The sequence below is a fragment of the Neopelma chrysocephalum genome, unplaced genomic scaffold (assembly GCF_003984885.1).
Source record: "Neopelma chrysocephalum unplaced genomic scaffold, ASM398488v2 Primary Assembly neopelma1_84, whole genome shotgun sequence".
NCBI lineage: Eukaryota > Metazoa > Chordata > Aves > Passeriformes > Pipridae > Neopelma > Neopelma chrysocephalum.
In genome coordinates this window covers 11,430,219-11,457,650 of record NW_020897746.1, presented here as the reverse complement: position 1 = coordinate 11,457,650, position 27,432 = coordinate 11,430,219, and the positions used below count along the sequence as shown (strand labels likewise).

Below are 27,432 nucleotides of genomic sequence, written 5' to 3'. Positions count from 1 at the left end.
TCTGTATTTGAACATTCTGTATTTAAGTGGTTCTGTATTTGAACATTGTGTATTTAAGTGGTTCTGTATTTGAACATTGTCTCAATGCTTTTACCCTTCCCCAGAGATGCCATAGCAAGGAACGCCCTGTTCCGGCAGAGGTGCAACAATTTCTTCATCGACGTTGTCACCACCATGTGCTTCAAGGACAATGAACCCCCCGACACAGAGGTGATCCAGAGGCTCCTTGATCTGCTGTTTGTGCACAGAACCCTCCTGAAGGATTCAGGTGAGCTCCCTTCACCCTGCTGCTCAGCCTCCTGGAGCTGTCTGCCACCACCTTCTCTCACCTGCCAGACCTGTCTTTTCCTTCTCTCACAGCTCACCCTGCTGTGTACACCAAGCTCCTGTCCCCGTTCAATGATGAGGTGGATGAGACTCCCATCATCCGCTCGGTGATGCTGAAGCTGCTCTTGAAGTACAGGTGAGCAGTGGGACAGCTCAGGGGTGCTGTGTCAGGGGATGGCTCAGCTCTGTTCATGACCCCATCGAGCCAGTCTGATCACTGCCCTCACTTCCATCTATTCCCTGAATTTGAATCCTTGCAGATGAAATTCATCCCAGGCCTTTGCATCAGCCGTGCAGCTTGGCTGGCTTGCATGGAGCTTGTGGTGGAGTGTCTGAGCAGGCTGTGCCAAGGTTTCCCTGGCTGCTCCTGACCCAGCCTTGTGCTGAAGGGGGTGGCTGGAAGGTGGCTGGGTGGCTGGAAGGTGGCTGGGTGGCTGGAAGGCAGCTGGCTGACTGCTGTGCTCCAGGTCAGCAAAGCAGTGCTCCTCATCCACAGGGGTTTAACCAGGACTGCTCTGCCTGCTCCACAGACCTCCCCATTCCCACAGCTCTCCAAGCCTCCCTTTGCTGGCAGGGCACAGAAGCCACTTCTCAGGTGTGATCACCTCCTAAATCAGATGCCTTCTGCCCTGGAAATGCTCCTTGAGCATCGCTGGCGATCAAAGCCTGGCTCAGGCTGTGAAGCCAGATGGCATCTGCAAAACGTGGCTTTTCCATCTTCCAGCTGGACCCAGAGTGACCCCACATGTCACCCAGGCATCACTGGTGGTTCTGTTGTGATTTAGGACACGAGCAGTAGCTCTCAGCAGGGCAGCTGTGTCAGGGGGTGTTTCTCTCTCTCCTGTAGCTTCAATGAAGTGAAAGATGATGTGCAGCACTACCTGTCCCAGGTGGAGCACAATGAGCTCCTAGAGGAAAACGACAAAAAGGAGCTCTACTTGCTTTTTGTCAACTGCATAGAGGTAAGAGTGCTGGGGAGGTAAGAGCTGGGCCTTGAAACTGTTGCAGGAATAAAAAAAGTCAAGAATAGAAACTCCACTGCCATTTTAGGCAAGTTTCTTGTGTACAATAACTAGTTGTCCAACTAGGAAGCCCAAAAGGAAGCTGATGTCAAATCACCTGGTCAGAACCTGCTCTCAGGGACTAGCTAGGGTTTCTTGTAGAAGGGTTTCTTTATAAAATCAACATCTGTGTTCTTCCTAAGGGACAGGTAAAGCTTGGCACCTTGGAACATGGGGGGTGTGTGGCCGGTCAGCCTGCTCATGGCTCTTGCTTGGCTCCATGCTTAGGGAATGTGGGACAGCTGGGGCACACTGTGAAAATAGTGTTTGGTGATGTTGCAGAGGTTTAGGATAAGCACTGGAGAGGTCACAGGGAGGAGCTGATGGCAGTGGGGTGCAGGGTTTGCTGTGCTCACTGCAGTGTGGGTGTCAGTGCTGACTGAAGTGTCTCTGCTGCTCGTGCCACATCCCGGCCCTTCTTTAGGACTCCCTGTGTGAAAAGTCTGAGGACAGCCTTGGATATGAGCATATAAACAATCTGCTTGGAAGTAGAGGCTTTCCAGAGAACTATCTCCCGGGGAGCAGCCGAGAGACCCCTCAGGAATCCTCTGTGGAATACCTGCAGGCCGTGGCCAAGGTTCGCCTGTACCTCAGCAGGGCTGCAGAGCTCATCTCTGACTTGCAGCAGCACACACGTAAGCCTGATTAATTAATCTGCTGGAAAATGGGAATGCTGGATGCAGAGCAAAGGCACCAGGGCAGGATGCAGTCAGTGCACCTGTGCTCTGCTGAACCTGCCTTGATGTGTGGCCAAGAACAAGAGCAACTCTCTCTTCTCTTGAGGCTGTCAGTCGGTGTTTGTCCCCTGTACCATGTGTGAGAAGTGCCCTATAACTGGTAGCAGGGCTGTGCTGGTGACTCCAAAGGTGTCATCACGTGGCAGTTACGCCTTTGGAAGGAGATTGGTTTTATCCTCCAGATTCCAACAGCGACTTTTATTTAGAGCCCACTCAATTGAACTTTAAAGCATAAATGCTGCTTCAGACACATGACTGCTGTAAGGTTTATTGTTTTATAGGAACGAGAGCTCTGTGCAGCTAAAAGGGATTAAGAGTTTATATCAAAGAGTTTATATCTTCTCTGTCAAAGAAATGAATCATCGTCTGAAACCTGGCTGAGGAAACACTCCAGACAACACCTGGGGAAGGGAGGGCTCTGAAGTTCTCCTGTGTAGTTACTCAGTACTAGTAAAGGGGTTTGGTGCTACAGCTGGTGCAGACAGAACTTTTAAAAGGTGGGATGTGCTTTTACCTTTTATCTTTTTGTTTTTTCCCCTCCAGAGCAAGAGCAGGCAGAGCAGAAGCAGCGTTACCTGGCGAGGGTGAGGGAGTTCTGCAGCCTCAGCAGGAACGACTGGCACCGTGTGTACCTGGTGCGCAGGGTCGCCAGTCAGCGCGGGCTGGAGTTTGCTCAGAAGCTGGTCACGGAGCCACGCTTCCACTGGGTGTTCCCAGCGGAAATCCTGCGGCAGGTAAAGAATTTGTGCTGCTCTGGGGTGTTTCTGTTGTTGTGTGGCTCCTGGGGGGGACCCACCTCGGTGGGAGTGGTTGTGAAGATGGCTTGTCCCTGCTCTCTGCTCAGTGGAGTCTCTCCTGGCCGTGCAGAGCCCTTGGGTTGGCCGTGCCTGCTGCTGCCTCTCTGGGATGGCTGAAATGCCCCAGTGCCGAAGAGGGGATGGGACACGAGGAAGGGTGCAAGTAGAATGCCCTATTCACGCGTGCACACTGTCTTTTATCAGCTTGGGAGGGGAAAGGGCCAGAACATAGGGCAGAGCATGAGACAGACAAGCAGGGGAACAAACCAGGATCGGGACACAGGCAAAAGGGGGAGGAGTGGGGGAAGCAGGGAGTAGGCAAACTCATGGCAAGCCTGGGCATGTCCAGGTTGTGCACTGTGTAGTTTGAATACAATGAAACCACATAAAAACAGTAAAGTCCATATGATAACTGTAAGGTCCATATAATAAAGTCCTGCCAATTGCTGTGTGCTTTTCTCCACGCCTGGAACTGTTCCCATCCTGAATCTTGCTCCTTCACACCCCAGTGCTGGGGAGGAAGAGGAGGTTCTGCCTTCACCAACGGGTGGCTGTTGCCCACAGTGCTCTCCCTGGGCTGTTCCTCTGCAGGTCCAGAGCAGCCAGGCCACCCCCATCGACCGGTTCCTGGCGTGTGGGGAGCGGTACCGGGCCCTGCGCGACGCCGTGGGACAGGCCATGGTGGAGGGCACGGCCGAGGGGCTCCTCGAGGCAGAGAAGGTACAGCCCCCCCCTCACCAGGACCCTCTGGGGTCGGGATGGCCACTCCTTCAGCTCTGTGTCCCTGTGGGCAGTGTCTGTTCCCGTGCAGGTACCTGAGGGGCCTCTGCTTGAAGATCACGGTGCCTTGTGCTGTGTTTGCTTTGCTTTCTCGCCTGCACGTGCAGCCACTGTGGCTGGAGCAGCTCTGTTCTGTTCCCTGCCACATCATCCCTTCTTCTCCAGGCTTCCAGCAGCTCCCCAGCTGTGGAATCAGCCCACCTGCTCCTGGCCATTTTCCGGGAGGTCACTGCCCTGTACGGTGCCAGGGACCAGAGCCTTCATCCCAGGCAGCAGGTAAGGCCCTCCCCTTTGGAAGCTTGTGACAAACCTGCTTCGGGGAAAAGGATAAAGGAGATTTGAGTCAGAGGTGGAAGAGCTTTTGTTCCTCTGCCCCAGACACGGTGATGTCCCGGGCTGGGCAGTCTGGGAGTGTTTTCAAAGCGGGGCAGCCCAGCGTGGGGAGCAGCTGACAGCCCTCTTCACTGGGCTGGGCAGTGTCCTGCTGGGTGTATTTTATTTCTTTCCAATGTGTTCTTTCAGCAAACAGCCACGATGACTCAGTTCATCCAGAACTCCCAGGTCCTGAATTCTCCAGAGCTGCAGCACTTTGCAGCTGCCCTTGTGGGGAATGCCCTGCCAGCCCTGAGCGTGGACCCCCAGAGCTCCAGCCAGCACAGGGCACTGGTTGAGGTGGCTGTTCACACCACTGCTGTGCTGCTGTGCGGGCACAGCCCCATCCTGCAACCCCTCAGGAACCTGGCCTTCCAGCCACACACCATGGAGGTAAAGAGATGGAACTCTGATGCAATATTTCAGCATATTCCTAGTTCTTTCCTGTGTTTGTGGAATCCTCTGTAACCTGACCTTCCTTAACATCGTGACATCAAAAGCTGTGAAATGCTGGTTATTTGAGTGCTGTTGGGGTTAAATAGCACAAGAACAAGGTCCAGCCTTAAAAAGGTACCTCTGCATCCTGAGCAGTATCAAGAAAATACTTTTGCTGGTATTTGAGTGAGCAGAGCTGGAAGCAGTGGGTGCTGTGCAGACCTGCCTGGCTCCTGAGTCAGGGGTGGAGGGAGCTGCTGCTCCACTGCTGGCTGCCTAAAGTGTAAGGAAATGGCTGGTACACACCAGGGTGCATCAGGAATCCAGTTCAGGATGTCTGCAGAGTGCACATGCAAGTCTTAACAATACAGACAGTTCTAAGAGTGGGTTTTCAAAGGCAGAATTCGAAGATCTGCGTCTACGTCACCTGCCTGAACTGTGTTCAGATGTCTCATGTTCCCCATTGTGAATAAAGGACCAGTGAGCAACTGCTACAGGAAAGAACTGATTTGTAGATCCATTTGTCACCTTTTTCCCCCTCAGCACTCGTTCCTGCCCACAATGCCAGAGGACATCATGGCTCAGGCGAGGGCCTGGGAAGGAGTGGCTGCTCTGCGCTGGTACAGTAAGTGCTCCTGGATGACTTTGGAAGGGATTGAAGGGTAATCCTTGGGCTTGGAATTCCAACTGTGAGGATAAACACACTCTTCAGCATGAGTTATCCTTTTTAAATCAAGATTTATAATGAAGGTTTGTGTGGGTGATGCACCAAAGTGCATCAAATGCCTGTTTAGTCTTCAGTCTGCAGCTGTTTGCAGAGTTTTAGGGGGCACACGACCCGTCCTGTCACTTTGGCAACGTTCACAAGTGTGAGAGAAGAGCACTGGGCCACCTTCCTGGCCAGCTTTCAGTCTCTCTCCCCACAGCAGGACCTTACTGCAGCCTGGGATTCCAGGGCTGGGAGCATTCCTGAAGGAATGCCCCTTTGGCAGCAGAATCTTTCAGGCTTCCATTCCTTGTTTTCAAGGAGAAGCAGCCCTGAAAAATTCCTTGAGTTCCTGTGTAGGCCTGTCATTCCTTTGAGGTTTGTGACAGTCAGGGCTTTTGATTAGCTCTTGAAGCATATTTCTTGCTCCAGGATGTTGGTGCCTATGAAAGGAAATAAAAATAAATCTCTGTCTTATAATGCTGTCCTGTTTGTTTCTCTCTTGACAGCGTGTCCCAATGGCCACCCCTGCACTGTGGGAGAGGTAAGAATTTGGGACTGGTGGGTTTTCAAGCAGACTGTTTTCAGCAATAAACTTCTTTATTTTGTTTACTGGTTTTAATGTTCTATTGCATGGAGTTCAATTTCTAAACTCAATATTATTAATAATTTTGTAATCTAAATCTCATAAGCTGTGCTAAGGCTATTCTGCCATGGATGTAGGAAACATGAGGCAGAGGCCCCGTGCCCAGGGTGTGCAGGAGGGTTTTTAATGAAGCAGTTACAGCTTGGATTTTTGTTTCATTCCGTTTTTCTGCTGGAGAGGCTCCTGCTGTGGAATTCAGTGTTCTCCTTTTCCCTTTCCCAGTGTGGGCGCCCCGTGGAAGTGGGTCGCTGTCTGGAATGCCACCTCCCCATCGGGGGGATCAGTTACAAACCCGTGGAAGGCTTCAGGGAATTCCGGTAGGTTCCTTCACCTTCTCAGTGCTGAGTGATGCAGGACCTGCCTGTCGTGCCTTCAAGGCCAGAGGCACCAACCACTTCATGCTGCTCTCTGGGATGTTAGGAAGGGATGCCCAAGCGAGAGTAATCAGCCAGCAAAGCCAAACAAATCAACTTATCTGTGTACAAAACTTACCAGAAGCCTTTGCTCCCCTGGAGCACTTTTAATTGGCAGCTTTTGTGGCATTCAAAGACCTTATGGGTCAAAAAGACATTACTGGGTGTCAGAGATGCCTTGTGTGGTTTTTGTCAAGGCAAAAAAGTACTATATATACACTTTCCTGCAGGGATAATGAAGACAGAACTCAAACTGGCCACATTCTTGGAGATGTTGGGCACAGGAGAACACTGGGAGTGTCTGACCGGGGCATGTCCCCCGTGGTCTTTGTCCTGATCCGCTCGCTCACGCACCTCTCCATGCTGCTGGGAGCCACAAAAGACCCTCAGGTATCTTCCAGAAACAGTCCCAGGTGGCCACACAGAGTGGAGTGAAACCTTTGTACGCTGCTGGTCCTTTTTCATCACATTGCCAAGTAACCAGGGCAGTCTGTCCAGGTGCAAGACCCAAATTCCCTTCCCTCCTTGCCCGGGGATGATTTTGGCTCCTTGGTGCACTTCCGTGCAGGTTTATACACCCACAGCTGCCTTTAGTGGCTCCAGGGGCAGGAATGCCCCGGGCTGGAGTCTGGCAGGACTGAGCTCTGCGTGCCCTGTGCTTCCCTGGGTGTTCCTGGCCGTGCTCAGCTCTTGCCTTTTGTCTCTCCTCAGTCCTTGGGAAGGATCATCAAGCCGCGGGTGCGCGACGCCGTGAGCTTCCTGCAGGAGCACGTCCGGGAGGACTTGGAACAGCTGACAAAAATTTTGGGGAAGAGCGTGGATGAGACTATCAACACCCTTCATCTGGTGCTCGGCAGCCTCCTCCAGGCCCCCCCTCAGCGCCCAGGCCAGTGTAAGAGAACCCCCCTGCCATGTCCCAGCTGTGTTTGAAGGGCTGTAGTGACGCAGCCTCTTGGCTGATAAACCACTGCCAGCAGCAGGAGCTGAGCTGATGAGGGAGATCCAGAGTTTGAAGCTTGTTTCTTACTGTAGGGAGTGAAGAGTTTTTGGCTGTTTGCTTCTCTCAGTCGAGTACCTGGGGTTTGCAAGGTTTGGTGCAGTCAATACTTGTGAAAATGAATTATTGACTAAATAACATCATGACAGATTGGCAGAGCCTCCGGCTCCCGAGCAGGGGGGGGATGCTCCCAGCACAGCAGCTCATGCTGTGTGCAATCCATATTCTGTGCTGCCCTCTAAATGACTCCCAAGGAGGTGTTTGGAAGAAGAGGGCTGGCAGAGTGTGGTTTGTGGGAGAATCTGGGGTGCAAGCTGACATGTCACTGTGTCATGGAGGGATTTACATGTAATGGCCATGTTTTGTGTGTGACAGCACCAGTCAGTATTCCAAGCTTCAGTCTGTCATTGATCATGGTCTGACCTTGGACAAGCTGTTAAACCTTTCTGGGTGAATGACTTGAACAAGTGTCCCCATCATTCACACGTGTGTGCTGGTTTGGGTGTCACTCTCCAGATACTCATTTAGCTTCTAGGAGCTCTGCAACTGCTCTTGCTCCTCACGCTGACCTGCAAGGATGTCCCATCAGCAATGTCACTGAGAGAATCTGTGCTCTCTTTTCACTGAACTGTTGCAGCTGTAAGAGATGAAATATTCCTGTTGCAGGGCCAGTGAGGTTCGATCCTGTTCTCTCTACCAAGGAGAAGAGAAACAAATGGGAAGAAACTGTTGCAAACACGATTATTGTTCCTGAACTGAAGGTGAGAAATTTGCTGGACAAAATGTCAGTAGCTGAGCAGTTCAAAATGCATTTATGTGGAAATCTGACGTGCTGTAATACCTCTGCTACACTTTTCACCCAGCTGTTCCTAAAGCCAACCTGTCCATGACACAGCTGCAGGTTAAGGATCAGCCAACTTTATTCTACCTGTGGAAATGAGAGTCTGAGATTCGAGTTGTGCTGGGTTGATTTTCTACAGCTGGAAAAGCAGAAATGGCTTAACTCAGTTGAAAGCATTTGTCCAATATTTTTTTTTTTATTTTAATGCAGGATTTGGATAAAAATCTTCTGAAGTTAAACCAACAGATACAAAAGGATGAGAGAATTTCTTCCAATCCCATAGTGAAAATAGTGTATGGTGACCCAGCTGCATTCCTGTCCCAGCTGCCAAAGAACAGCCACATACATCACTCCAAGATGTGGAGCTGCAGGAAGAGGATTTCAGTGGAGAACCTGGGCCATGTTGTCCAGCAAAAGAATGCCAAGGACACTGTCCCTCTCCTTTGGAAGTTCCTGCAGAAGGTGGGGGGAACACAGGGATGAGAGCCTGGAATGTTCAGAGAGCACAGAGCCAAGGACTGCTCGGGGTGGGAATGGACCCTGGAGCTCCAGGTCACCCAGAGCCAGTTTTCCAGGACTAAACCATGTTTGGATTATCCAGGGACTTTATTCTCACCACTTGCTATAATCTTGAGAATGCACATGGAAAATATTGTTGTCTTTTAAACATTTGAAAAGTAATTCTGTAAAAGTATCCAAAAGTGGTTTGTCCAAGCACAGCCTCACCCACACAGGCTCCCTTTCCTCTTCCAGGAGACTGAACTGAGGCTGGTGAAATTCCTGCCAGAGATTCTGGCTCTGCAGAGGGACTTGGTGAGGAGATTCCAGAACACTGCTGAGCTCAGACGCTGCTCCATCAGGGAATTCCTCAGAGAACCCCTCTCAGGTGAGAAGACTCTGCCAAAACTGTAATGACTGAAATAAAAAGTGCTGGATTGTCCAGTTGAAAACTGAAGGTGAAAACTTCTCTTGAACTTGCAATCCTAAAGACCTCATATTTCTTTTTAATTCCCATCCAAATGAACTGGAGACCTTAACCCTGGAGTTATGGTTGGAAAGGTCACCAAGTGATTTTAAAGGGAATTAAGCAAAAGAGATTTTTCACAAGGGGTGGGAGCTCTGCAAGAGAAATCCCTCAGTGCATCAATGGGATGTTCACTCTCTAAGCTCAGCCCCAGAGCAGGGCCTACCTAAAGGGTGGAATAGATGTTCTTCCCTTCCTTTCCTGAACAGGCATTTTGTATTGTATTTAAGCACAATTACTGATGTTTTCAATTACTTCTGGAAAAGTACTGAAGTACTTAAGGTCATGCAGAATCAGACCAAGGATCAATCCAGCTTGGGCCAAGAGTAGACAATAATAGAAAAATATGAACAAACAGAGCAAATGATTCCATTTGATACCATTAGAAAAGTGTTTAATGTCTGTTTAGTCTCTCGAGCAGTTTGAGCAGGTGCCTAGAGTTCAGTGGTGTGCTTTGAAAATTCCTGTATTAGGGAGTTTCACGGTGTTGCCAGGTGTTTCATGGAGTTGTCTTTCTGTTGTTCCTCAGATGTGATGAGGGACCTGTTACAGAGGAGAGTGAATGTGTTTCTGTCTGTATGGAACAAGCTGAGGAGCTCTCTGGACACCAATGGTGAGCCCCTTCTTTCCCAGTGCTGCTCCTCTTTCACAGTTCAGGTTCCTCCTGTCAGTGATGCTGAGACATATCCTCAAAACTGAGCTTGGCCATTAAATTTTAAGATCATCCAGGCACAAGTGGAAGAATTTGTTTCCCTGCTGTAGTATTCTCACCTGAACTTGTGTGCTCCAGTGCTGATCCCTACCGCAGAGAGCACAGCTTTTCTCAGGCTCCACATTCTCCTGCCGTGGCTCAGCTCAGGAGAGGCTTGCTCAGCCTGGGCTGCCTCTGGGCCACCTCAAAGAGTCTTCTCTTTATTCCAGGGGAAATCAAGCTCCCTAAAGGCTACTGTGATGCTGACCTGACATTGGACAGCGAGCTCGAGGTCCTTCTGCCCCGGCGGCAGGGGCTGGGCCTCTGCTCCACCGCCCTGGCCAGTTACCTCATCGGTCTGCACAACGACTTCATCCACTCAGTGAACAAACACATCAAGGAGGATGACAGGTGTGCTGCTGTTCCATTCTTCAGGCTCTGTATTTTATTTCCTGCTGCAGAAAGGCTCCTCTCTCTGATGGAGGCTGTTTGCTCCCCTGCAGGTACGTGATCAGCCCGTCGGAGGTGGCCGACCTGCATCTCATCAGTTACGAGGTGGAGAGGGACCTGATTCCCCTGATCCTGTCCAACTGCCAGTACAGCATGGAAAAGGGAGGGGAGACCTTGCAGGACTTTGATCTGGAGAAGATCCAGCAGCAAGTCATCAGCAAGTTCCTGCAGGGGAAGCCGCTCATCACGCTGACGGTGGGACGGGGCAGGGGCTGGGACAGAACAGGGGCTGTGCTGCCTGGCTGTGTGGGGGCCCTGCAGTGGGTGCTGCTGCCAGGCACACACCAGGCAGGGTGGGCAGTGTCTGCAGAGCTTCACATCCATGGGTTTCTCTCCTCTGACAGGGAATCCCTACCCTGGTGTGCAGACATGACCGGAACTATGAGCAGCTCTTTACTGATGTCAGGAATAAGCTGGAGCAGGTGGGTTTCTGCACTGGAGGAAACGGGGCAAACACAAGACCCCTGACTTCCCAAGAACTCTTGGCCTTTCTGTCCCTTGCCTTGTCCATCTGAAGGCTTGCCCGCTGATCTCTCAGCATGCCTTGAATATGTACAGTCTGGATTTGTGTTGTCAGCCTGGATTTACAAAGGAAAGGGAGACAGTTCAGCATTTCAGTTCCCTACACCTGGGGTTCTGTCCTCTTCCATGAGTTTAGCAGCTTGAGCAGCAATAGGGACTGGCTCTGAACTAATATTAGCTCTGACTTCCTGGTTTTCAGAGTGCTCTGCCCAGTTCTGCAATGAATGTGATCAGTGGGGAGCTGCAGTCCTACAGTGATGTCTGTGATGCTCTGTCCCTCACTGAGATCACCCTGGGCTTCCTGGCCATGGCTGGGGAGAATGCTGAGATGCCACTGACTGACTACATTGAACAAGTTCTGCAAATGGGGGACCAGACAAACCCTCACGTTCTGCAGGTGAGTCCTGAGGGCAAAGCTCTGATTCTTTCGGGGTAAAATCTGCACTGGTTTATGCTAAATCCAGCCAGGGTGACCTTCAAGCCCAGCAGAAGTTTAGCTTGACAGGGTGATCAAATTCCCTCCCTACCACATTCAACAGTGAGGGGGAAGCAATTTTCACTCCCCCTGCAACCACTGTTTGCAAGGTGGGAGCACCTGACAGCTTGTGATGCTCAGCAGGTTCCTGCAACCCTCCAGAAAGGTCAGGTGCAGGGGGTGCAGAAGGTCAGGCTCCTCTGCAGATCCAGGCTCTGACAGCACGGGGAGGAGAAGGATCAATGGAGTGTCAGCAGAATTATTGCAGTGCTAAAACTGAGCAAAGGGAGAACTTCAGATCTGAGTCAGATCCTGGTGACACTGGCCTGGTGCTGAGCAGGGCTGAAACCATCCCTTTGCCTCTCTAAACTGGTGATGGGGGAAGGTTTTATCTCCTAATGAGTGTGAAGAGAGGCCAGGGCAAAGGCACTGTGTTGTGACCAGTGCAGGTGACAGCCCTGTCACTTTCCCACTCCCTTTCATGGTACCAAACAAATGGAATATAGAAGGCAAAATGGGGAAGGGAGAGAGAGAGGCCTGTTGCAGGCAGGCTATAACCAGGTTAAAGGGCTGGATGAACTCCCTGCTGAGCTGTGACCTGCCTGGGCAGAGCAGGCTGGGCACAGGCTCCCAAAGACACCCCTTACATCCATGTCTGTGTTTTTGTTGCAGGCCCTCAGACGATGCCACCTCAAACACAGCATAGCCCTGTGGCAGCTCCTCTCCACCCGCAAATCCGAGCAGCTGCTGCGCCTCAGGAGGGTATGGCACCCCCAGAACTCTGACCAGCTCCTCCTCTGCTCTCAAGGACCCTGCTCAAATGTGTCTGTCTGGTTGTCTTTTTTTCCCCTCGCTGCGTTTTCAGGATCCTTTTGCAGACGTCAGTCGAGACTACAAAGCTGAGCTCAGCCCAGAGATTGCCAAGCTCCTCCACACCTTCCTCGTCCACTCGAGGCTGGAAACCTTCCTGCAGGAGCTCCACGAAATGATTGTCTTGAAGCTGAGACGTGCCCAAGCTGTGGATGAATTCAGACCCAAGTGGAGGTAGGAGTTTCGCAGCCCAAACCCACCACAGCTGTGAACTGAAGCTTCTCTGCCTCTGAGAATGCACATGGTGGGAACAGTTCCCCTGGCAAATGGCCTGTCCTGTGGGGACACAGCACAACCAGTAACATTAGAAATATCCACACACTGCCCATTTTGGGCATGTGTGACTTCCTTTTCCATGAGCTGTTTAGGGAACACTGCTGGAATACACCAGGAGCTGCTTCTCGGGAGCACAAGCCCTTCTGCAGGCATGTGGATAGAATCATTATAGAATCACAGACTCATTAAGGTTGGAAAAGACCTCCAAGATCATCAAGCCCAACCTTCCAGGAAGAGCCCACTCAGCTCTCACAGGCACAGCTCGGCCCCAACAGCTCAGTTCTGCCCTGCACCCTGCCCTTGTGGGGTCCTGCAGCCTCTCTGTAAATCCAACGGGCTGTTTAACCCTCCTCACTACAAACACACCTGTTAAACTGTGTGTATTTAGTATTTTGGGTGGTGGGAATACACGGATATTACATGGCACTTGTGGTTTGCTGTAGCTATTAATGCTACTTCTGCTCTGTTTTCCAGCCTGAAGGAATCACTCCTGCCTTACCTTGATGCCAAAGACTCTGAATTAGCTACGGAGCTGCAAGAGACATTCCCAGATGAGATTCTTCTCTCTCATGCAATTGCTACCTGGAAAGCAGCTGCTCTTTTCAAACGAGAGCGCAGGGAAAGTTAGGAACAGGCCACTGCCAGGAATGTCAGTGCCACAACACCCAGGGGTGGTGATTTGGGAATGGTGGGGGGTTTGTTTTGGGTTTGTTGATTTGCTTTTTGGGTTTGGGGTTGTTGTTTTTTACTAACTTCAGTACCAAACATGTGCTGTGGAGCTGCTTCCGTGCAGCAAGAGGATGAAACAGAACCAGCAGCTGCGTGTGAATCGTGGGCACCCACAACCCCAGACCCACCTGAGGAAGATGAAGTATTTTTTTACAAACCACTGTGCCCTGGTGCTGGGAAAAGGGATTTATTTTTTCAGTCTGCGTTTCTCCCGACACTGGGTTTGTCAGCAGGATGCAGAACCAGCTCCTTCTCCCAGCTCCCCCTTCCTGCCCAGGTACTTGCTGCTACCACCTCCTCACTCTGCACCCAGCGGGGCCGGACCGTGAAGGAGAAATGGAACCGTGAAGGAGAAATGGAACCATGAAGGAAGTGGCTGCTTCACTGCCTTAACCCGGCAGCCCCCGCCTGCCGCCGCCTTGTCCCGGGGCCGGGCCCCGCTGCCCCTTCCCCAATAAAGCTTGTTTAGTTCCTTCTTTGGCTCCTTCCCCGTCTCGTTCTGCCCTGTGATCCACAGGGACTGGGAGTGCCACAAGTGGATCATCAGCTCGCCCTGGGCTGCTCCCCCAGCGTGGGCACTTCTGCCCCTCAGGTGAGACCCCCCTGCAGAGCTGCCCCAGCCCTGGGGAACAGCACAGGAGGGACAGGGAGCTGCTGGAGAGAGTCCAGAGGGAGGCACCGAGAGGATCAGAGGGATGGAGCAGCTCTGCTGGGAGGAAAGGCTGGGAGAGCTGGGATGGTGCAGCCTGGAGAGGAGAAGCTTTGGGGTGACCTGACTGTGGCCTTCCAGGACCTGAAGGGAGACTACAGGAAAGATGTGGAGACTATTTACAAGGGCCTGGAGTGCCAGGAAAAGGGGGAATGGCTTCAAACTGCCAGAGGGCAGGGTGAGATGGGATATGGGAAGGAATTCTTGGCTGTGAGGGTGGGGAGGCCCCGGCACAGGTCGCCCAGAGGGGCTGTGGCTGCCCCTGGATCCCTGGAAGTGTCCAAGGCCAGGCTGGACGGGGCTTGGAGCAACCTGTGCCAGTAGAAGATGTCCCTGCCCGTGGCAGGGGGTGGAAGGAGATGAGGTTTAAGTTCCCTCCCAACCGAACCCACTCGATGGTTCCAGGATCCCGGGACGCGGTTGCGCCGCGCCCGGAACGGCCGCGCTCGGCCCTGCGTTCCGGGGGACAGCGGCGGGGAGGGACCGGCGGCCCCGGGCCCGCCATGGCCGCCCCGGCCGAGCGGCGCTGCTGGGAACGGTACCGGGGGGACGGGAGGGAACACGGCGGGGCCCGACCCCGGGGCTACACCGAGCACAGCCACGGCCACCCCGGGTGGGGTCTGCGGGCTCCCCGGGGCACCGCTGGCGGGGACGGGGAGTCCCGGGGAAGGGAACCCCCCTCTGAGTGCGGCCCCGGGGGTCTCTGCAGGGAGCAGGCCCGGCTGAAGGCCGGCGTGGTGGAGCAGGACACCGAGGAGTGGCAGAAAGACCCGAATTTCGCCGGGCTGGAGAGAGTGGGAGGTGTGGATTTGTCCTACATCAAAGGGGACGACACCAGCGCCTGCGCCTCCCTGGTCGTGCTCAGCTACCCGGCCCTGCAGGTAACGCGGGTGAACCCTCCCTCCGAGGGGTGACACGGGGGAACCCCTCACTCCGGGGCTCTGCCCGGGTGTGCCGGGACACGAGGGGTTTGTAGCAGTTTATAGGAAGATTTCACAAATCAACCCCTACCGGAGCTGCCCTGCAGGGCATCGCTCAGGTATCCCGTGTGACAGCCTTGGGCTGAAGGAGGGCAGGGTTGGATGGGATATTGGGAAGAAATTCCACCCTGTGAGGGTGGTGGGGCCCTGGCCCAGGGTGCCCAGAGAAGCTGTGGCTGCCCCTGGATCCCTGGAAGTGTCCAAGGCCAGGTTGAACTGGGCTTGGAGCAGCCTGGGCTGGTGGAAGGTGTCCCTGCCCAAGGCAGGGGGTGGGACTGGATGAGTTTTAAGGTCCCTTCCAACTCAAACTATTCCATGGTTCTGTGATTCTGGGTTTATTCAGCAAATCCTCCAATTGTGTGTTCACGAAAAAGATAGAGAAAAAATACATATAAGGATTTAGACATAAGTTTAGGAAGATGTGATGCAAACAGCTCCTGATCACGAGAGGTTTGTAGGATGGCTGGGAACTCACAAGGTGTCCAGAGACTGGCTTAGTGTCTGCTCAGGGGGGCTGGTACCTCACAAACACCCCTGGTCAGGTACAACACACCAACTGCTTTGGATGTGTGTTGGAAATAATCAGTGTCAACCACTTCCCAGAAGGAGCCAAAAGGGGCTGATGTCCCTCAGTGCCTGTGGACAGGGGGAAGTGTTTGTAGCACTCCAGTGTAGAGTCTCGTGTGTGAGTTCCTGCTGGGAACCAGCTGATAATATGGGATGGGACTTAGAAAAGTCTTTCCAAATCCACCATGGATCCCACATCCCACAGTCATTTTACTTGAAATAATAAAATTTTTTGGTCTCTTTCCCAGCTTTCAAAATGACGTAAAAATTATCTTTCGCTATAAAAGCTCTAACAAGCAGAGAAATAAAGTTTGATGTTGCTGCTGGGATTTTTATGAACTGAATTTTAGGTCCTGCTGTGATTCCTGCCTTGCCCTGCCGATCACATTTTTGTCCTGCCTTACAGGGTTTATTTTGGCCTGTGCCTGCCCAGGCCCCTTTGGTGCTCCCCTGGCAGGGTGAGGTTCCTGCTGGCTCTCAGGACCTGCCCTGGTTGTGTTCAAGGACTCGCTCCCAGGCAGGGCACGGTGTGTCCAGCCCTCTCCTGCCATCAGTCCCTTCCCAGTGACACACTGACACAGCCAAGAGCCTTGGCTCTGTGGGAGAGATCCAGCAGCAGGGATCAGAGGAGGGGACACCAGAGGAGGAGCCTCTGGCACTCACAGGTCGCTGTCTCCCCCTGCTCCAGGTGCTGTAGGAGGATTTTGTTGCTGTCTCCCCCTACTCCGGGTGCTGTAGGAGGGTTTTGTCTCCCCCTGCTCCAGGTGCTGTACGAAGATTCCCGGATGGTGGCCATCACTGCTCCCTACGTGGCCGGATTCCTGGCCTTCCGAGAGGTCCCTTTCCTGGTGGAAGCTGTTCAGAGACTTCAGCAGGAGGAGCCCAAGCTCAGCCCTCAGGTGTGCCGTGTTTCCTTGTCCCAAGCTGAGGTGTCCTGTGGGCACAGAGTCCTGCTGAAAGGTGTTTTCCCTCTGGAGACTGTGCTGGATGCTCTCCATGGGTGTGTTGGGGCATCCGTTGTCCCTTCCTTAGGGAGCAGGGATGTGGAGCCAAGAGCAGCCAGGAGCCCCACTGTGTGTGCAGGACACTGGCACCACTGAGAGCTCACACTGCTGGTTTGGAGTCAGGCACAGGCAGCACCCCAGGAAGAGCCTCACAGAGAGAATTAAAGAACTGAGAGAGACTTCTCCTTCCTGCCAGAGCCAACATCACTGATTGCTCCTTGGAGTGCTCAGGAAGTAACATTTCTGCTTTGGCTTTTTCAGGTGCTCCTGGTGGATGGGAATGGGCTGCTCCATCACAGAGGTAGGCCGTTCCTGGGTGGTCCTGCTGTCCTGGTCCCTGTGCTGCCCGTTGGGATTCCAGTTCCCTGGTGTCCTGGGGGTACAGTGGCTGGTTGTTGGCAGGATTTGGTGTGGCCTGTCACCTCGGAGTGCTGACGGATCTGCCATGCATTGGAGTGGCCAAGAACCTCCTGCAGGTGGATGGCTTGGCCAGGGACGAGCTGCACAGGGAGCAGGTTAGGCCAGGCTGGGAACTTATTTCTGCTCTTTAATATCCCAAGGGAACTGGCACAGCCACATACAAATACATCCTAACAACCTGACCTGGTGTGTGTTTATCCCTAGATTCGTTCCCTGCAGAGGTCAGGAGACACATTCCCATTGACAGGCACTTCAGGGAGAGTCCTGGGCATGGTAAGCTGTGGGGAGTTCCCTGGACACTTGGCCACGAGGATGTTGTTTCCATAGTGGGGCCATCTCAGTGATCCCAGTTCAGGAAGGCAGGTGTGAACAGGGACCAATAACACTTCCAGCCCCTTCCTGAGAGCTCAGATGTTCGTAGAGAGTTGCCGGTTCAGGTGTTGGGTACAACCACGTCTGTGGCTGTGGCACCTGAGGTGCTTTGGCACCCCTGTGTGTGCACCCCAGTCAGGGAGAGGTGCCAATTCCCTGGCAGTTCACCAGGATGCAATAGGGGAGCGTCTGACTCAGAGGAGAACAGGAACAGGCAGATGTTAGAGACTTCCTGTGTCTGGTGTCAGTCTGCACTGGCACGTGTCCCTGCATCCCAGAGGAGTGTGAGGCGTTTGGGGAAGGGCCACGGGGCTCCAGAGGGACAAACAGTCCCTGTGAGGAGACACTGGGATGGAGAAGAGCTTCAGGAAGGCTGGGAATTGCAGACACAGAGCCACCACCCCACCCTCTGAGGGCGACTGCCCGGCTCACAATTCACCTGCCCCTGTGTGTGTTTTAAGGGAGCCCGTTGGGTGCTTGATCTCTGGTTTCTGAACCCCCAGGTGCTGCGGAGCTACAACAACAGCTCGAAGCCCCTGTACATCTCCGTGGGGCACAGGGTGAGCCTGGGCACGGCCGTGCGCCTCGTCAGGTCCTGCTGCAGGTACCGCGTCCCAGAGCCCATCCGGCAGGTACGGCCCCGGGGCTGGGGGGAGGCAGGCCTGGAGCAGGGCAGCAGGGAGCAGGGGGGCTGTGTTTGCCAAGCCTGGGGTGTGTTGCAGAGCCTCCTCTGCTGCTGACACCCTTCTGCTGGGCTGTTCTCCCGGCCCGTGGTCGCATTCCCGTGGTCGCGCTTGTCCTCCTGATGCGGCGCCCGGCAGCCCTCCCAGCCCTGACTGATTTCCTGGTTCCTCTCTGCAGCCAGCCCCCCTGGTGCTGCTGTTAATCCACGGGAGCCGGGAATGCAGCTTTCCTGGGCACTTGGAGCCCAGCACAGCCCGCAGTGCTGCTCCTCTGGGCTTTTCCCCACTGCCGCACTCTGGCCGGAGCCGCGGGCCCAGCCAGCAGGGGACAGCACTGGATCACTGTCACCGAGCCACAGCTGCCACCAGGGCTCAGCCTTGGCTGATTCCATCGCAGCAGAGCTTCAGGAAAGGCTCTGAAGAAGCATAAAGGCTCCAGGACTTCTGGCCTGGCAAGTGCTTCCCTTCCCCTGGGGTCACTGCTGTCGGTGGCTCCACAACCCGGATCCACAAGGGCCTGCTCAGGTGTCCCTGTTCCTGATGCTGCCCTGGTACAGCCCACTGGCATTGCTGCTGTGCTGGTTGGGTGTTGGGGGTCTGCCCACCTGTGCAGCCCCCCCAGAGCAGTGCTGGGGTGACCCTGCTGAGGGCTCTGCCCCAGAGCTGCTCACGGGCACCGCGGTGTTCTCTGGACACTGAGTGTCTACTCAGAAACCAGAGGGAAATCTTACCCCTTGGAGCAAAGCAAGCCTCGAGGTGTCCGTAGCAGAGCCAGAGTTTCTAATCTCATCCCCAGTACCTGCCAGACAGGAGGAGGCTGAGGGAGCTCCTTATGTAATCTCCAGCCAGGGACAGATGCCTCTGCAGAGCTCCGAGCCAGCTCTGCAGCTCGGCGCGTTCAAAGGGAAGGGAAAAGCATTCCCTTTGGAAACAAAAAGGTGTCTTGGAGCTTTTCATCACCCTCGTTTCGCTTCCAGCTATCTCCAGGGTTTGCTGATGTTCGGAGAACCTTCCAGTTCTCTGTGACCTTTTTCTTAGAGTGATGGAGGGAATTATTGTCGCTTTTCCTACAGAGAGATGAAAAACCCGAAGGGAGTGTGTTTCCTGTAGAGGGATGGCAGGAGATGAGGACACTTAAACCTTTCCATGGGACTTGTCCCTGCTGCAGTTCCTCTGTGTGGTGACTGTCGCAGATCTTGGCACAGGGCAGACCTGGAAGCCTCAGCTCTTGAGCACCTGAAGCTGGAGTTGGGAAGTAGAAGGCTGTGGAGAATCCTGCCATAAATGGCTGACTTGGCCAGGACAAGCTTGCAGACCTGCTGGGTGATGTGCTCGTGGCTTTCCCGGTGTTGTGAAAGACCTGTGCATCATCAGCTCCTGGTTTGTCAGTTCTGGCAGCCCTGGAAGTAAAATGCTGTGTGAGAGCTCAGCTGCCCACGCCTCCTGAGGCTGTGGTTGTGCTTTGTGTGAGGGCAGCATGTGCTGTGCTGTGCAGCTGCTGTGGGAACTCGGATCTGCTTTCCCAGAGGCAGGGCTGGCCAGTCCAGATAGGGGATGTGGTGCTTCCCGGGAATGCAGCACTATCCAGGCAGGAATCAGAACAGCTCCATTTGCATTCAGCCCACAGTGTGGTGGTGCTGCCAAGGAACTGACTGTGGTGCAGGTGAGCAAAGTGATCTCTCAGAGAGACCAGAGGGAATTCATTGTCACCTACAATCAGTATTTACATCCTACTTGGTCCCTACTCCACGTGCCAGTGCCAGGCCCAGCTGGGAGAAATGTGCTTGCATGGGGTGATCTCTGCCCAGGCAGCTTGTGAGGTTTTCTGCACAGAGCTGCACAGGTCATTCAGAGCTCCCAGGCAGGAATTGGGGTAGGCAGGAGCTGTCATCCCAGAAGAGTAACACAGCACTCAGTGTGAGTGGCCCTGAACAGCACCAAGCCCTGCAGAGACCTGCCCTTGCCTCCTCCTGGCAGGGGCCAGAACCCCCCTCTAGTGCTCCCCTACACTCTGGGACTGGAGTCCCAGGATCCCTGTGCACAGCAGGGAGACAGAAGCTGTTCCCACTCTCCAGCTGACAGGGATTGCACTGGGACCCTGCTCTGCTCTCTCTGGTGCAGGTTCCTGGGTAGCTGCTCACCAAGCATCCTCTCACTTGGTGATCTTTCAGCTGGCCTCGTGCCCAGCTGGTTCCTGCTGGCTCAGGAGGGGGCTGATGGGACAGCCTGGTGTTGCTCCAGCCCACCAGGAAGGACAGAAGGAGGCCTGCAGGTCACTCCCTGTGAAACAGTAAACACGTGCCCTCAGGAGAAGTGAGAGACAAGCCATGAGCCCTCTCCTCTGAGACTGGGTGTTGGTCTCTGGAATCCTGAGACTCCAACTCCCTTTGGATGTACCCCCTGCAATCCTGCAGTGTGCACAGGGGTCACCACTGCCCCTCAGAAAACAGGCAAAGCAACAATTCCAAAGCCAGCACTATCCCCTCTGAAAATAGCCCAAATCTGTGAGGATTATTCCAGGGCAGTGATCCATCTTATTGATTAGCCCCGTGGTTAATCACTGGGATAAGCTGACTCCAGCACTGCACTAGGAGTGAGCACTGGCTGGGAACTGCCACCTAATCAAGCATCAGCTGATGTTCTCAGCAGAACGTGGCTGGGGTTTTTCTTCCCTAGAAAAATAGTTGGTAGCTGTGCCTCCTGCTCCTTGGTGTGCCCGTAGGGACTATCGAGCAGCCTCCTTCCCTGGTTATAAAATACATCACGTAATCGCTTATCCTGAAGAGTGATCAAAGTTATTTGTCAGTTCAGTTATGAAACTGTCCAATTATAGAGAGAAGGGGAAAAAAAATCTCCCAAACAAACCACCCCTTATGTAACTCTCTCTCACTCTCAGCTGGCAGGATGGCTCTGCAGTTGTGGAGCAGGTTCCAGCAGCAGCAGCAGGAACAGCCTCCACCCAGGGCTCTGGGGCTGAGGGGTGTGGGGGCTGCTCGGGGTGCAGGAGAGGCTCCTCAGGGGCAGCACAGTGGTGAGAGCAGCAAATGCTTCAAGGACAGACACCAGGGATGTGTTAACCCACTTTCTGAGCATCATCACTGTATGCTGTGAAGCTTTTCCAGCTGGGAAGGTCACATGCTGCTTTTCAAGTGGGGAGAGACACTCTGCCTTTAAGGTGGGGCACAGCAGCTGCTCTGAAATGTCACAGTGTGTTTGGGAAAGAAGTTTCTGAAAAAGAAAAAAATCTTTGAGGGGCTGTAAAAATCAACTGCTGGTTCTCAAAGTGATCCAAGAGCCTGGGATGTGCTTGTGATGGCACTGGAGAGTCTTCTGCTGGTGTGGTGCAGCACTGGAGAGCTGAGCAGTCACACCTCAGGGGGACAAGAACACCCAGGGAATGTCAAGCAGTGCTTTCTTACAGCTCTTGGGGTGTTGTTGGTGCTCTCCTTGTCCCAGGCTGCCCTGCCTTGTTGGAACACAACCATCCAGTGTTCCTGGGCACGCTGGGATAATGGGGAGGCTCCAGCCAGGCTGGTCAGACCATTCCCACCCGTTTTCCCCCTTGATTCCAGGCTGACATCAGATCGAGGGAGTACATTCGGAAGCAGCTGTGTGCACCACTGGAGCTCAGACCTGCCAGGCCAGAGAGGTGGGTGCGTGGGCAGCCCAGCAGGTGCCTTTCCAAAGGGGATCTGCTCCTGGAATGAGCTGCAGTAATGGCATTAAAGGGCCGGGAGGGGTGACAAGGTGAGCTCAAGTGACATGTGCTGCCTGCAGAAAGGGTGATTTCTGGCCAGTGTGGCCATGCTGCTTCACACGTTTCTCCCTCACAGCACCGTGTCCTGAGCTGGGCAAGGTCAGGGGGGATTTGGTCTTTTTTTGGCACCGGTGATCAGCAAAGCACTGACGCCTACAGGTGTGACATGAGGGTGGACAGAAATACCTGCAGGGAGCTGGGTTTGGCCTCTGGATCTTGCATAACATGGGCCAGTGGGTGCTCAGTTTATTGGTGTAAACCCATGGCAAGCCCCCTGAGGTGCGGGAGCTCCTCGAGTTGTGGCCATCCTGCCTCTCTTGCAAAGTTCACAGGAGTGTTGTTGGGTTCCATCAGACCCACAGCAGGGCCAGGCTGGACAGGTACTTGGTGGCCATGACCCCAGAGCTGCTCAGGGCTGAGCCACGTGTGTCAGGGCTCCAGAGGTCCTGAGGGACCAGAAGGATTGAAGGGGGCTGGTGGTGGCAGTGGGGGATTAGCACTGGGTGAGGCAGCTCTTATGGATTCCTTGGGACCTCTGGGTGGTGCAACTCCCCTGCCCTGCTCAGCTCCTCGACTCTTGAAGTTGTGCACCCAGGAGCAGAAGGAGGGGCTCTCTCTGCTGTGGTGGCAGTTCACAGCATGGCCTGGCCCTGTGAGTGCCAGCCTGGGTGTCCCCTGGTTGTGCCAGAGTTCATCTCTAAGCCCTGCCTGCCAGGGCAGTGCTGGAGCTCACCTGGGCTGCTCTGGAACCCCCAGAACCCCCAAACTCCTTCCATTTGTGATCCTGTATCTCACACCTTGTGTCTGAGCCCCTTCACCGTGTGTCTGTTGTTTGGTCTTGTTGATTTCTACTTTTTTTTTTTGTCTGTGACCCTTGTTCTTTTTCCCAGCAGCAAAAAGGAGGCTGAACTGGAGGACGAGGCTGATGCCTGAAGAACCTGCAGGGCTCCTCTTCACTGGATCCTCTCCCTCGAGGCTGCGTTCTGTTGAGTGCCATCCTGGGGGGCAGAGCCATGCCAGGCTGTGTCCCTCGGGACAGTGCCAGCCCTGTGCATGTCCTGGTGGACTGGCAGAGCAGCTGCTGCTCAAGGATAATCCTTGCAGTGGTTTCTCAGGGTTTGGTTTTGAGTATTGTTAAAATCTTCGTGTAAGCAAAGGCTCACGTGTAGGTTTGCAGCAACTCACTGGAGTCCTTGGGCAGCTGCAGGAGGTGATTTACAAGGAGCTGTTGAGGCACTTTAACTCCTGAGCTGGCCTGTGGCTCCCACCACACCTCTGTGGCACAGAGGGGAACAGCTTCCCCCCATCCCTGCCCTGTGGGTGGACTGGGAGCTCTGGTGCCAGGCTGGAAGAAGCTCCCTGTGCCCGTCCCTTGGCCCAGCTCCAGCTCGGCTGTTTGTGGAGCTTCTGTGCCCGAATCAATGCTCAACCCTTGTCCAGTCTGCAGGGCCAGAGCTGCTCCTCCCGAGGCTGGAGTCCTGGCTGAGTTTGAGAGGTGGTTCCTCATTGTTCCCAAAGAGCAGCAGGGGCAGAACACGAGCTCTGGGAGTTCTTGACATGGCTGTGTGAGATTCCAGCCTAAAGAGGAAGAAGGATGCTTTCCTGGGACTGGGGAAGGGTGCTCAGGTCAGGGCTGTTTAACCTCAATTTTGCATAAACTTCTTGTACAACCTTTGTTGTTCTTTTCTCAATCTTGGAGCTGCTTTGGGTGGGAAGGACAAAATCCAGCCCGTTCTGCCTGTCTGCTGGGTTGGGGTCTGGGCTGGTTCCTTCTGCACTTCCTCCTAAAACCTGGGGGGGGAAAAGGGAGGAAACAAAAAACCTGGCACCCCCAGGGCCCCTCTGGGGAGCTTTGGGGGCCCAACTGAGCAAGTGGTGAAGGGAGGGACAGGAACTGGCAGGGCACTGCCCAAAAAACCCTCACTGATGTGTTTTGGAAGCCGAAGCTGCAGCAGCTGCAGCTCCCAGGCCCCGCCGTCTCCTGGGAAGCCTCAGAGCTGTTCCACAGCAGAGTTTGGACGTGGGTGGATGGAGACTGGGAAGGGAAAACCGTCTGGGTGGAAGCTGCTCCTTTGATCCCAGGGATGGGGGGGGGCTGTGGGGGCTCCTGGCCCAGTGTCCCTGCAGGACACTCAGTCTGGCTGAGCGAGGCAGGACTGGCTGTGCACAGCTCTGCTCTGCTGGGCTGGGCACCCCACACCCCCACCCACCTCCTGTGTGGGGCTGTCGACCTGGGAGCTCTTACTGGGAGGAACTGGTCTGGCACCTGTCCTGGCTCTTCCTGGGGCCACAGCACTGCTGTCAGTTCATCCATTCCTCATTCCAACCACACACAAAACAGCAACTTCACCAACCCTGGGGACAGTCCCCTGCAGCCTGTCACAGATTTGGGCACGGGTGACACACTGTGGGCAGGGGCAGCTGTTGCCCACATTTTTTGGGCAGAACACCAGGGAAATCTGTCTGGAATTGCTCGTTACCTTGGCCCAGGCTTTGGCCAGAGCTGGGGGCCACAGGACCAGCCCAGGCTGGTCACCCCACTCCCCCTGCAGATACATCCCAGCTGTGCTGAAGCCCCTTATTTGGCTCAGCTGTGCAGCTTTGGGATGGCTCTGCTGGAAAACAGGTTCCCTCAGCACATGGGGCTGTGGCTCCCCCTGACCTGGCTGTGCAGCTGACTGGGTGAGTGTCTGTGGTTTTATTATTTCCTGATCTATTGGTGATTTTTTTTGTGTTTCTTGTTGGTATTTGACATTGAGAAAGTTGGGGAGTGCTGGCTGGGGGAGGTTCTGCAGCCAAAGCTGTGACTTGGGTGGAAGCTCAAGGAATTGAGCCCAGTTTGTCAGTAGGAATGTGAGGCTGTGGCTGTTTGGGGTCTGTTGCTGGGAGTTCCCTCTCCCCACTGGGGCCTGGGTGTTTTGGTACATGTGGGGTCCATGTGCTCACCCTGTGAGGGATCCAGGGCTGGGGACGATGCTGTCCTTGGCTGGCCCGGCAGGGAGTGAGGCAAGAAGCTCAAGTTAAAAAAAAACACCAGGCATCAAAACCCCAATCACATGGCTCTGCATCACTGCCCTGACTTCCCTCTGCGTGAGTCCCTGAACTCTTCTCATTCCAAGTACAGGTAAACTCGGATGACTCTGGATTAAAGTCACCTGGGCAGGGTTTAGGTGGAGGATGGTGCTGCTGTGCCAGTGGCACCTGGCAGCCCCTGTGCAGCCCTGTTGGGGCTGGGGCTCTGCTCCCCTGGGTTTGGGGTTTGCTTGTGCCATGGGATGCTCTCCCAGCTGCCCAAACCCGGGGTGGTTAAAGGAAAGGACTAATCTCTGTGTTTGGTGTTTGCTCGTGGCTCTTTGGACACAATAAGGGATTAACTTGGTCTTTATCTAATTGGCTTATAACCCTGGGAAGGGAAAATCGCTTCGTAAGGCATGAAACCTCTTAATAGAAACTCAGAGAGTGGAGCTTGAGTGTCCTTCGAAGTAAACTCATACATGTCCTGTCCTTTTTAACTCTGACTGCTGGAAATTGGCTGTTCTGGGTGTTAAATTGTTGGGAACCAGAGGAAAATACTTATTACTGACTGGTTGTAAAGCCTTTTGTTAACACCAGGGGGGATTTCCTCTTCACTATTTCTATCTGTGACTGTTCAGGAGTCTCTGCAGGGGTCTTGGTGGCCCCTCAGTGCTGCTGGGGAACAGGGTGTGGGTCTGGAGCAGTGGTGGGATCAGGGATGTGGCAGTGGTGGCTCTGGCCCAGTCAGGTGATGAATGGTTTGTTCTGCTACAGATTATCTGGGTCTGCTTCCCCTGATCTTTGTGGACACCCAGAGATGAGGAAGGAGGATCCCCACGTGTGTGTCTGGGGTCCCTGGAGAAGGGAGAGAAGATGTTTTAGGATGAGAATCTGTTCATTCGCTGAGTTTCGAGGGAGTCTGTGTGAGCAGCTCTGTCACAGGTGTCTGAGGCTGGGTGGGATGAATTCCCACCTCCGTGTCTGGAGCCTGTGGCAGTGTAGGTGCTGCCTGTGAGTTTGTACTGCACGGGGGGAGCTCTGGTGACTCAGGGTTTGTATTTCGGGACACTCATGCCGAGGACGGGGGAAGTGTCTTATAGGGATTTCCCCCCTCCCCGCCCCCAATTCTCATCCCTGTCCCCTTTTGGCGTGGTTAGGTGGATTTAGGAGGGGCTGTTTCTCATGATTGCCCAAATCCTGGTCCAGCTGCAGCCTGGCAGCACTGAGCCATGGTCTGGGTGCACCCAGGCAGCCAAGCCCCCCCCTCCCTTCCCACATTCCCAGTGGGTTTGGTGCTCCTGGGGCTGGCTGGGGCAGCTGTGTCCCCTTGGCTCTCGGGGCAGGGATGCTGTTCCTCAGCTCTGAGCCTCCATCTCTGGCTGCAAACAGGCATTTTTCGTGTTGGTTCCCTCTATGGCAGCTGAGCCTTGTCAAGGTGTCCAGAGGCCTCCTGGACATGGTGTCCAGTGCCCGTGGACAGTGCCCGGGTGTGCAGAGGGAGCTGGGGGAGCATCGTGGCTCCCTTGCAGGTTTTTTTGTCCCTTTGTCCTTTTTTTTGGATTTTCCTGTCCGTTTGTCCTATAAATAGTTCTCCACCCGACTGCCCTTCCCGTGGCTGGTCTGGGCTGATCCTCTCTGATCCTGCTGCAGACACCTCTCACCAGAGCCCTCCCAGCCCCGGGGCTTTATTTTAAGGCCCCATTAATTAAAAGCAAATGAGTGGAATTTCTCTTGACAAGCAAATTAATAGCTAATGAGGTAATTATGAGCTGTGTCATTAGGAGGGTGATGGAGCGGCTCGTACAGGGCTCGGGCTGAGCAAGGTGGCAGATCTGGTGGTGCCAGGAGCCAGCTCTGCTCCTGAGCCATGGCTTGGGAGGGAAATGTCCGGCGTCTTCCCGAGGAGCATCATCTCCTGCTAATCAAACATCCAGCAGATTCTTAGGAGAGCGTTCAGGGCCTGTGATAAATCTGAGGCTTTGTAACCTGCTGGAATGATGATGGGCAGCACCGTGATTAAAGAGCTCTGATTAACACACAAACCTTGTTTTGTAATGAGTGGGATTGGGAGGGTTTGGGAAATCCAGCTGGCATATAATGAGGTTACTCCAACAAATTGCTCAGATATCAATTACTCTGCGAGGTAAATGTCACCTGCTTCCTCTTTGTTTGCAGTAAACCGGGATCCAATTAATTTGATGTGGTTATTGCTCCTTCCTGACACCTCTGTGGCCCCAGGGTGGGTGGTGGGGCAGGGCAGGAGCCAGGCTCTACCCCACCCGTGGGAAATCCCAGTCCCTTGAGGACAACTTCCCAGCTCTCCTGGTGCTCCGTTGAGTCCCCTCCGTAGCCCGGGGCCGAAGCCCCGGGGTCAGGCAGGGCTGGGTGGTCCCTGCCCGGAGCCTCCTCGCGCCTCGGGCTGCAGGTGGATAAATTCCATTTTGGTGGAAATAACCTCCCCGCGCCGCTGCTGTTCTCCATCCTCCCGCCCGGGATCAGCCGAGCTGCGCTGGGAGCGAGGGGAGCAGCCGAGGGTGCAGGAGCTGCTCCCAGGATCGCAGGAGGGGTTGGAAAGGAGGGCAGAGCCACAGCGGGAGGATGCGAGGGACGGTGCCCCTGGCCTCGGGAAGGGCCCTGGATGTCGGGGGTGCGGATGGGGCTGAGGAGGGGTCGAGCTGCAGCAGAGGGGCTGCGGGCACGGGGGGTCCCGGGGGAT

General features: G+C 54.3%; 2 protein-coding genes across 5 annotated transcripts in view; both read left to right on the top strand.

Annotated features, from left to right (window-relative positions):
* RNF213 (ring finger protein 213) overlaps positions 1 to 23,372 on the top strand; it is a 56,305-nt gene extending 32,933 nt beyond the window's left edge. The window contains exons 43-66 of one of the 2 annotated variants that reach the window (XM_027691456.1): positions 105 to 268; positions 361 to 463; positions 1,175 to 1,289; positions 1,813 to 2,023; positions 2,669 to 2,859; positions 3,514 to 3,642; positions 3,868 to 3,978; positions 4,225 to 4,467; positions 5,053 to 5,134; positions 5,725 to 5,759; positions 6,084 to 6,178; positions 6,505 to 6,664; positions 6,986 to 7,166; positions 7,938 to 8,032; positions 8,323 to 8,574; positions 8,866 to 8,998; positions 9,666 to 9,749; positions 10,058 to 10,238; positions 10,331 to 10,532; positions 10,682 to 10,759; positions 11,059 to 11,256; positions 12,007 to 12,096; positions 12,200 to 12,378; positions 12,955 to 13,677. In XM_027691456.1, the coding sequence (XP_027547257.1) occupies positions 105 to 268; positions 361 to 463; positions 1,175 to 1,289; positions 1,813 to 2,023; positions 2,669 to 2,859; positions 3,514 to 3,642; positions 3,868 to 3,978; positions 4,225 to 4,467; positions 5,053 to 5,134; positions 5,725 to 5,759; positions 6,084 to 6,178; positions 6,505 to 6,664; positions 6,986 to 7,166; positions 7,938 to 8,032; positions 8,323 to 8,574; positions 8,866 to 8,998; positions 9,666 to 9,749; positions 10,058 to 10,238; positions 10,331 to 10,532; positions 10,682 to 10,759; positions 11,059 to 11,256; positions 12,007 to 12,096; positions 12,200 to 12,378; positions 12,955 to 13,108 (3,466 nt within the window). In that variant the 3' untranslated portion in view covers positions 13,109 to 13,677. Of the gene's footprint in view, positions 1 to 104; positions 269 to 360; positions 464 to 1,174; positions 1,290 to 1,812; positions 2,024 to 2,668; positions 2,860 to 3,513; positions 3,643 to 3,867; positions 3,979 to 4,224; positions 4,468 to 5,052; positions 5,135 to 5,724; positions 5,760 to 6,083; positions 6,179 to 6,504; positions 6,665 to 6,985; positions 7,167 to 7,937; positions 8,033 to 8,322; positions 8,575 to 8,865; positions 8,999 to 9,665; positions 9,750 to 10,057; positions 10,239 to 10,330; positions 10,533 to 10,681; positions 10,760 to 11,058; positions 11,257 to 12,006; positions 12,097 to 12,199; positions 12,379 to 12,954; positions 13,678 to 23,010 lie in introns of those variants that run through there. The other variant, XM_027691457.1, reaches the window with a different exon arrangement.
* On the top strand, positions 14,384 to 22,857 carry ENDOV (endonuclease V). Of its 3 annotated transcripts, none has more exons than XM_027691473.1 (9): positions 14,384 to 14,456; positions 14,628 to 14,799; positions 16,230 to 16,364; positions 16,731 to 16,770; positions 16,872 to 16,984; positions 17,094 to 17,162; positions 17,765 to 17,893; positions 21,517 to 21,593; positions 22,592 to 22,857. In XM_027691473.1, the coding sequence occupies exons 1-9, from the start codon at positions 14,422 to 14,424 to the stop codon at positions 22,632 to 22,634; spliced, it is 813 nt and encodes a 270-aa protein (XP_027547274.1). In that variant the 5' UTR covers positions 14,384 to 14,421; the 3' UTR covers positions 22,635 to 22,857. The 3 variants fall into 3 exon arrangements, with proteins under 3 accessions (XP_027547274.1, XP_027547273.1, XP_027547271.1); XM_027691472.1 differs by having other exon boundaries at positions 17,723 to 17,893; positions 22,595 to 22,857; XM_027691470.1 differs by having other exon boundaries at positions 17,723 to 17,893.
* Positions 23,373 to 27,432: the final 4,060 nt, after the last annotated feature.

What these genes read in the sequence shown, in the direction of transcription:
- ENDOV (XM_027691470.1), top strand. Translation starts at nt 14,422, where the DNA reads ATGGCCGCCCCGGCCGAGCGGCGCTGCTGGGAACG. An exon ending in AGCCCAAGCTCAGCCCTCAG is followed by an intron (nt 16,365 to 16,730) that starts GTGTGCCGTGTT and finishes TGGCTTTTTCAG; the next exon opens with GTGCTCCTGGTGGATGGGAA. An exon ending in TCCCAGAGCCCATCCGGCAG is followed by an intron (nt 17,894 to 21,516) that starts GTACGGCCCCGG and finishes CCTTGATTCCAG; the next exon opens with GCTGACATCAGATCGAGGGA.